This window comes from Clytia hemisphaerica, unplaced genomic scaffold, assembly GCF_902728285.1.
Source record: "Clytia hemisphaerica strain Z4C2 unplaced genomic scaffold, Clytia hemisphaerica genome assembly, whole genome shotgun sequence".
In the NCBI taxonomy this organism is placed as follows: domain Eukaryota; kingdom Metazoa; phylum Cnidaria; class Hydrozoa; order Leptothecata; family Clytiidae; genus Clytia; species Clytia hemisphaerica.
In genome coordinates this window covers 314042-323315 of record NW_027103761.1, presented here as the reverse complement: position 1 = coordinate 323315, position 9274 = coordinate 314042, and the positions used below count along the sequence as shown (strand labels likewise).

Genomic DNA, 9274 nt, shown 5'->3' with positions numbered 1-9274 from the left:
AAAGAACAATATAAGACGTCGATGGCAAAATATCAAGAGCAATTTAGCTTTTTCTCCAATTTTTTAGATTGAATTCTTTTTATTTCATGTTAAAAATTTTTGAAACCTAAAATAACTGTTAAAAAGGGAAATCACATTATGATGAAAATTCAATTTAATTTATTTTTGTTCTTTTTAATTTGTTGAAAAGTAAACAAATTCTTATAAAAGTACTTTCATTTTTCAGAAATAATTGATCAATATTGATAAATACAAAATGTAAAATGATAACAAAAGTAACCAACCCAGATAAATCAAAGACACAAAGGATTAGAAATTCATGATATGCACCATTGCAATGTTTTCTGACATTACATCACGGACCCAACAGCTGATTGGTTGTAAGTGACGTAAAATCAGTCAATACGTCACTTGCAACCAATCAGCTACTGGGTGGAATGGAAGACATTGCAATGGTGCATATCATGAATTTCTAACAACAATCAATAAATCAGTGAAAATTATCTAAAAGTGAGAGCGAGAGCCTTTCTAATTCAGATTTATTTGCGTCGGCAAAAGATTCTGGGTTCTATAGTAAATTAAGTCGGCAAAAGTCAAATTTACATCGGCAACTACGTCGGCAATAGCGATTTGTTTAGTGAGAAGGAGATTCAAATTAGTTGACCATCATATCGAATTGAAAGAGGGACTTTTTCCATTGTGAAGTAGGGTCGTTAGCTTGACACATTGTGCGTTCGAGGAATGTTGCGCGATTGTTCTCCTCCACAACCATCATCGTGTTCGTTCTGTACACAAGACAAAAAAAGAAAGAAAATTCACCTCACTAAAAACCGGCGTTTTTCATTCCGTTTTTTAGTGAGTTCCACTTTGATGATTTTCGAAAAATAGAAGCCTTTCAAGTGCTTTGACTCAAAATCGATTTTTTTCGCTACTGCAGGAGCTTCGAAAGATTAAAGTGACGCCAAAAGATCGAATGTTTAGAGCCCGAAAACCTGGGCTCAAAACATCCCCTAGCTCGAAAAAGTCACAAAGTAGAATAGACGCTGATTGCATAGAAAAAACACTGGTGACGTCTACTATAGGCTACTTCTATTCATGATATGGCACCATTGCAATGTCTTCTAACATTATATCACGGACCCAACAGCTGATTGGTTGTAAGTGACATATTGACTGATTTTATGTCACTTACACAACAATCAGCTGTTGGATCTATGGTATGATGTGGAAGACAAATCTGAAAAAGTACTTCCCTTTGGCGGCAAGCAATATTTCGCCGTGTCAATTCTTTGAGGGAATGAAGTTTAAAATTTGGGGAAAAACATTTTAGTATCTTAATCAAAAATGATGCAAGCTCAGATATATGAGCTACTGTATTTTAAGCAAGGGGAGCCGAAAATTGACTGATTTCGAGCGTAAAAATTCGCTGGAAAATCCCACCTCTGGGCACAGAAAAAAGATCTTCTTCAAGCATCATGAGATACGCCTAACAAATCCATTATCTAACATCATATTTTTCTGAGGGCACTATTAACTGAACAGCCGATTTCACATATTATCAAATCATTTTTGAGAGAGTTGAATGAAAAGTTCATCACCTTGTGCCATAGTTGTGTTGAGGGTGCATTGGGATGAAGATGGATGAAAGGACTTCATTGAATGGATTCTCTACCTTAATGTTCTCGTCTGGAAAGTTTCTATGATAAAAAATGATTAACCTAGATTTAACATGTAATATAACGCCTGGAGAATACTGAGCGTAACTGATGTATTACAGGTGAAAATGCTTAAAAAATGGCATTCTTAGGTTCAGTTGCTAAATTCCATGATGGTGATATTCTTACCATGTTCTTAATTTTTTGGCCATTTTCATCAGGGACATTCTTACAAAGTGTATTCTTATTAAAAAAAGCGTGTATCTCTAACTCTACTCTTTGTCTAAGTAAGTCTGCGACCAAAAAGTCAGAGGCGACCCGAAGGCTCTCGATATTCTATCAATCCGAAGGCAGGGCAGGGCACTACCTTTTCTCTCTGGATTGCTCCACCTATCCTTGATTCTACTCTTAATTAATTGCTGAGCATCAAGCTGAGAGGCATTAATGAGACATTAATTAAGTAACATTTTCGTACTAAGTATGTAATCTTTGATATGAGCTGGCCGGGGATGAACCCACGATCTTGCGCACCTTAGCCGGATGCTCTACCACTGCACTAAGATCGCTCTTCGTCTGGTGGTTGTGAATTACTTGTAACTTAGGAGTAAATTTTACCTTCCCTCTATTAGTTCATTTAAAAAGCAAGTTGCTAAAAAAAAGCCTACACGTTTTTTCATAAGAAAAACCTAGATAAGAACATAAGGCTTCGATGTCCAAAATATCAAGAACAAGTTAAGAACATTTTAAGGCTTTACACAATCTAAAACACCCGATTTCTTAGAAAAATGGGCAAAAATATTCACACAATGGTGAAAATAAGAACAGTTAAAAGAAAGTTAAGAACATTTTAGGCTTAATAAAACTCAAAAAATTGAGGCTTCAAAAATTTCAAATGTTCTTTAAAAAAAAACATGCACATAGATATGAAATTCAAACCTCTCGGTACATTTCAGGAAAGTTTGTAATTTCTCTAACAACGCGGTAGGTTCACTGTCCACATTTTCATTGACCAGTTTTTCGAACTTTTCCCGACTTCGATCGACTTTAAACCATCCACATCCTAACGTTCCGTTACTCAGAGAGATGGAATCTGTAATGGAATAAAAACTTCACGAGTTTAAACCAGACCCGATAAACCGAACTTGTCGAACCAATCGAACGATCGAACCAATTATCAAAAAAACTAATCGAATCTTATCGAACACTTACAATCTTTGAAGCAATAGGAGTTCGATTGTTCGATTGGTTCGACAAGTTCAATTGATCGGGCCTGGTTTTAACAGCAATGTTGAATATAAAAAGTTTTACCTAGCTATCATTGTTTCATGTGTATGATTGACCAACGTCAATTTTATTTGACTAGCAGAAAAAAGTCTCGATAGAATCAAAGAATAATCTGGCTTCAGCAAGGTGACCAAAGCTGGAAAAGCTAATTGAAAAAAATCTGAAGAAATTGCCATTATTGAACCCCGAAGGGCGCGATAAAAAAGGGGGTGATATAGGATACATGAACGAAGCGGGACGAATCTTTTCTTTGGTATTTCTTTCCTCTCTTTGGCTAAAAATCTATTCTCTATGTAGTGAATTTTGAATAAAAATGAGCGCCGAATAAATGACCTGAGCAGAATTTTCACGTCCTTGTCTTTTGGTGACCCCCTAAAAATAGACACTGGGAGAGGCACTATCCCCTGTCATAGGGGAGCCATACCCCCTAATATGAGGATCCATACCCTCTGACATCAGCAGCAATACCACCTGTCATGGGGGAGCAATACCCCCTTACATAGGGGGAGCACTACCCACTGATATGGGATAGCACTACCCCCTGAAATGGGGAGCACTACCCACTGACATGGGGGAGCACTACCCACTGACATGGGGGAGCACTACCCACTGACATGGGGGAGCACTACCCCCTGACACCATGCTGATGCTAGAAAGCTACAAGGACCTGAAGTTTACCTTGAGTTAACAGTTGAGCAGGTTGCTGGTCTACACTATTGGAGTAGAAATATTGGTCGTTAAGGACATCCCCACACACCAAGTTGAAAGGTTTGTATCGCATCCGCTCATTCTCTAGCTGCTTGATGTATGCTTCTGCTGATAGCTCGCTTAAAAGAAAGTCTGACACCAAAGCACCTCGTCCTAAAACGCAAAGGGAACTACTAATTGTGGCATTAACCAGATTCCATATTATTTGATGTCACATTAATTTTTAGACTCTAATTAATAAATAAGATCTTGAAAATTACTTTATTATTACAAAAAATTAAGTAGAGACGTAATTAACGGCCTTGAAACTAACAACATGCAAAAATTGACACGGATTTTACTTGTTTTTTCAAGAACACCACGGCTGGTTTCAAATAAAGTGGTTTAATTAACATGAATTTTTTAATGCGTGTTAATTATATGTCCACTTATTTCGTGTAAAGGCGTTCGTTAAGAACCAATATCAGACCTTTCATGTTTGCTTTAGCAGGGTCCACACCAAAAGTTGAGCCACGAATATTGGTGAGGAATCCGATTTTTCCGTGTTTGTTTACACCCATCCATGTTCCGCCTGATACCCCTTCCGTCATATCACGACCTGTGGGGACAAAAAGCGTTATGATATATAAGAAAGTCAATGCCACTGAACTTTACTAGAGCGTCAATACCTAATGGACATCAAATGCCTATTTCGAGAAAAATTTAATCTAAAAGAACATAAAATTAAAAAACTCCGACCTTTTATCATCCCAAGGTTTAAAGAACCGGGTGTCAGAATTAGATGAGGGATATCGACATTAGACCAACTTACAGTAAAAGAAAAGATTCAACAAAACTGAAAATACTGAAGACAGCCAATAAAGACGATATAATTACTTAACGGGTGTCCCAGACAAAGGTGGGGGACCTTTAAAGTGAATTTTCTCAAGTTCTATGAATTGTTAATGTTAAAGAATCAATCCTTTTGCATTGGAAAGATGATAGAGATAAATTTGGTAATTTGACAAATGACCCCTCAAAGAACTCGAGAAAATTCATTTCAAAGAGGGGGACTTTTTTTCTGGACACCCGGTACATAAACGAGTCAAAATAAATCCACTAAAGTATATCTTCCAGTTTCAAGCCAACTGGAGTCTATCTTTAAATGAAGTAAACATCACTAATTTACCGCCCAGAACATTAGAGTTTTCGTCCCAATAATCTGCATCTTTGGCCGGTCGGTGGAAAAATTCGTCTCGGTTACCGGCAAGTACAAATTTGATGCGCCCTTTGGGTTGGCTGGCGTTCCGTCGCCATAGAAACACAATACACATCTCTTTGTCACTGCTATTTGTTTTTCATTTTTCAACTTCGGAAATAAATGATAATTTCAATAAAAGTCTAAAATTGAATAAAGATTAAAGTAGATTAAAGTGATGCTTTTTTGGCGAGAACCAATTTTGGCGAATTTGGCAAGTTTAGACGAAATTCACCAAAATATTTGGGATGAGCTGGAGTTTTTACAAGATACTTCACTAATTGGTCATTTAAAGTGATAGAGATGACGCGTTCTTTAGAAAAAGTAATAAGATTCTTTTATTACATCTTAACGACCAACCAAATCAAATAAGAGCTTGTAAAAACTCCAGCTTGTCCCAAATATTTCACACACTCTTTTAAATTCTGACCAAAATTAATTCTTTTTGAATGTTGCCAAAATAACCCCTAAAATTTACCAAAATTACTGAAAACAAGGCTAAAAAGACCAGGTTTAGGCTGTCATTCGCCAAAATTAGTTCTCGCCAATATTAGAAATTTCCAAGATTTTTGCAGCTCACCAAAATTAGTCCCCGCCAAAATAAGTTACCTTAATATATACAAAAACTAAAGATGTTGATGATTCCCCCAGAAATCTCTTGCTTTCACAAAACAGCGATACAATATCCCGCTAGAAGAAAAATGAATCTGATTTAATTTAACATGAACAAATAAGCAATCAAACATGACAGGGTGACTTGACGCCCTGAAATTTCTAAAAATGAAAGCCAAAATCATTATTCGTTTTATTTATTGAGTAATATCAAAAATATGATAGAAAAAATGCCACCACATGAGTTTCAATTCACATTTCTCCAGTTTCATATAATGAGAGGTTTTAAGACAAGTTCGCGAACTGTTGTTGCAGTGATCGTTCTTGTTCTTGCATCTCATTGAGAACAGATTGGAAACGTTGTTTTAAGAACGGGTTAGATGCATTACCAACACGCGTCTCCTGTTCGTGAATTTTCCCTTGAATGTCTTTCAATTGTTGTTGTATTTGCGCTCGCTGCTCGATCAAATTCTCTAAGCCCCCATCCACACCATCCCCACCATCACCTTCATCTTCACTACTCGAGATATCCGGAAGAATATTAATGCCCCCACCCTCACCCTCGCCAACGGGCGTCACTGCTTCGGGCGGTTGTTCACTATCCGAAGCATCCATCATGATACTGGACATGTTCGAATTCTCATCAAAATGATCGATAGACGGACCTCCAACATCAACGTCGACGTCAATATCCTCCGTCAGTTCTTCAGGTTTCGCTTTCTCCTGATCATCAATGACGTCAAAAGAGACGTTAACGGCGCTTACGTCCGCACGTAATAAACGTTTTACTTCTTTCTCAATCTCCGGCGCATCTACGTATTTCTGTTTGGCCGTCTTTCGAAAACGTCTCTTTCGTACATTTTTCAACGGCGCCGTGATGCCGTGTGGATATTGATATTTTTTAACGTCATTTAGACGTTTTTTGAAGTAATCGAAAGTACTATTTTCTTCTTCGTCAGAACTAAACGACGGTTCTTCAGGGTCCCTACAAACCAACATTTGACAAACGTCGCCTGTTTTCCACATGCTTTTTTTGTCAAACGTTTTCCAAGATTCAATAATACATGGTAGATCGAGCAAAGTTGCTGAAAAAGTCACTCCATCGAACACCACCCTAGCTTTGCGACCATCCTCTTTAAATTCCACTTGTAGACGGTCTTTCAATCCACCGTTCTCCAACGCTTCTTGAAGATTAGAAGCAAATGGTTCGGGCATTCGAAGTAAGAAATTATTCTCTAATTCGACTAATCGAGGTACAGAATACTTTCCATCTTTCTTTGAAGATTTATCTCTCTTGTTTTTGTCTTTGCTGGCTTTTTCTTTACCCTTTCCACGAGATTTGGCTGACATTTTCTTTTTTTATCTGAATTTTTTATAATCTGTAAAAAATAAAATGAGAATATATAAGTTTTCACAAAAATGATAACACAAAAAGACGACGGATGGTGAGTGGTGACTTAATGAGACTAAATCAAAAAGTCAGTGATATACATGAGAGGGATACACGTTTTTTTCATAAGAATAGACTATATAAGAACATAAGACTTCAATGACCAAAATGCTAAGAACAAGCTAAGAAAATTTTAAGGCTTTGGAGACTAGAAAATATTCAATTTTTTAAGGAAAATGGGTAAAAATGGTGACAAAATGGAGAAAATCAGAACATTTTTAGGCTTAAAACCCAAAAGGTTATTAGAACATCCAAAGGCTTCAAAAATTTGGGATGTTCTTATAAAAAAAAACGTGTAAAGAAGTTGAAAAGCAACCAGATCATTTCAACATTTTTACAATCGAACGTACAAAAACTATTTAAAAAATGCTTTTAAAAATAAATAAACTGTAAAATATATATTCTATCTAAAAATAATGTTTATCCTCAAAATCCAATAAAAGGTTTGTACTGAGAAGATTTGCAAAAAATTTCCAGCAAACCAAATTTTAGCGGGAACTAAATGTTCACCTACCGCAAAAATTAGTTCCTCGAAATGCAATTTTTACTAAAAATCTTCAAAGACCCAAAGAAAAATGAAAGAATTTCTACAAAAAGAGGTTGTCAACCGTGAAAATTAGTAGCACAAAAAGCGCTAATTTAGTACCCTCGCACCGCAAAAATAGGTTCCACAAAAACTAGTTCCGCAAAAACTAGTTCCCGCGAAAATTAGTTCCCTTACTTGAAAAGATTGAAAATCTAGGAGCTTCGTAGCCAGGAGTTGAAAATTAAAACGAACATATGAAGAAGTATTAAATATGACAAAATAAATGACAAATTTCACAGCGCCAAGAGCTCCATCTCAATAAACTTGAATCACTTGTTTCCGTTCTTCTGCAGGCCACTCGCCGTTTGGTTTGACATTCGGAGGACTAGCTTTCCAATCCCATTTCTCAACACGTTTATCCCAATCAAATCCGTAATTCGCTAAAACGTATGGTTTTGTTGGGCATGGTACGCGTACGGTCAAGTCCAGTAAGTGTGACCAACATAAAGAGAACTTGGGGAAAATATATTTGAATTTTTTTCCAGTTCTGGCTTGCGTACCACCATTCCACATAATTCCCTCTTCCTCGTAAAAGAAAAAGATGTCTAACTTCAAGTCGTTCAAAGTGAAAGATAATTCAAAACTATCTTCCACCTTGCCGAACTGGTGTTTAAGTTTAAGCCCATTATCCAGGAAGGCTTTGATTAGATCCTTTTTGTAGTGTTTGATCCATATCCCAATATCAACGTCCTTGCTATGTGGGATGACGTCACATTGACGAAACCATCCTAAACAAGTTCCACTTGACAACCAAAATGGTATCCTAAGTTGCCCTAAAACGTCGATCGCTATTGTTAGTAAATTTTTAGCTTTGTTTCGAAACTTTTCACTGATAGGGTCACTTCTGTAGCCGTACTTGGAGTAAAATTGTCGAGCGTGTTGAAGAGGGCAAGGCACATATAAGCCGTTTTTCACAATCTCGATAAATGAGAAAATAGCTTTGGGGATGTTTACATTTAATCCATCGATACGAGCTGAAGAGGTTTTGAAAGTTGGTATTAGACGTTGTTGATAACAAAATGTAGACGTTGAAACCATCTTCTTTTGTTTCTCATCACGAAGTTCACTCAAATCGCACGCATTGCTCCACAAAAGTCCCAACCGTTCGTACTGAAAAGTCACCAAAATGAAATGGTCGTTTTTGCGTAAATAAAGATGGTAGACAAGGATGGATGACGTCATTCGTTTCTCAAGGGATAATTCACGCTCGTCCTGTCGCGCGTCTTTTCGAACTTCAAATCCAACTTTGACCAGTTTTCGAATCAAGTATTCAAATCTGCCGTTTTTCAAAGAGTCACCTTCGATCAAGAAGGACATGAAATTGCCAGCACAAAGATAACTACAATCTTCATTATGGTCTTTATGTCTTGATGCAGCAAACGTCTGCAACCAATCAATGTCTCCTACAACACATTTAATACCAACGTTTCTGCAAACAGTTAAAAGCTCACTCACAGAGAATCTCAAGTCTGTATCACTAATACCACTTGAAACCTGTGCTTTGGGAACCTGTTGATTACTGATGGAAAATATATCGGTAGATAAAAGCTGGATCACCAGAAACGTAAGAGAGACTAAGATGAAGATGAACACCAGCTTCTTGCGTGCCATTCAACAATCATTACTTTTTTATGCTTATCTAAGATAAATAAAAGATACCATTAGAAAAAGTATGTGAAATTCGAAGGGAATAGTAAGGTCAGAAAGAAAATTCATAAAGACAATCTCTTTCAGACTGAATT

At 36.8% G+C, this 9274-nt stretch overlaps 3 protein-coding genes across 3 annotated transcripts; all 3 read right to left on the bottom strand.

The window, feature by feature from the left end:
• Positions 1-566: 566 nt before the first annotated feature.
• LOC136805616 (transport and Golgi organization 2 homolog) lies at positions 567-5032 on the bottom strand. Its single transcript, XM_067062184.1, has 6 exons — positions 4816-5032; positions 4117-4245; positions 3618-3800; positions 2592-2745; positions 1599-1697; positions 567-785 (listed from the first exon to the last, which is right to left on the bottom strand). The coding sequence occupies exons 1-6, from the start codon at positions 4958-4960 to the stop codon at positions 656-658; spliced, it is 840 nt and encodes a 279-aa protein (XP_066918285.1). The 5' UTR covers positions 4961-5032; the 3' UTR covers positions 567-655.
• A 592-nt stretch (positions 5033-5624) lies between these two features.
• LOC136805615 (transcription initiation factor TFIID subunit 7-like) lies at positions 5625-6871 on the bottom strand. The gene has a single exon (XM_067062183.1). The coding sequence runs from the start codon at positions 6844-6846 to the stop codon at positions 5782-5784; it is 1065 nt and encodes a 354-aa protein (XP_066918284.1). The 5' UTR covers positions 6847-6871; the 3' UTR covers positions 5625-5781.
• Positions 6872-7692: 821 nt separating this feature from the next.
• On the bottom strand, positions 7693-9224 carry LOC136805614 (ribitol-5-phosphate transferase FKTN-like). Its single transcript, XM_067062182.1, has one exon. It carries the CDS (start codon positions 9141-9143, stop codon positions 7788-7790), a length of 1356 nt encoding a protein of 451 aa, XP_066918283.1. The 5' UTR covers positions 9144-9224; the 3' UTR covers positions 7693-7787.
• Positions 9225-9274: the final 50 nt, after the last annotated feature.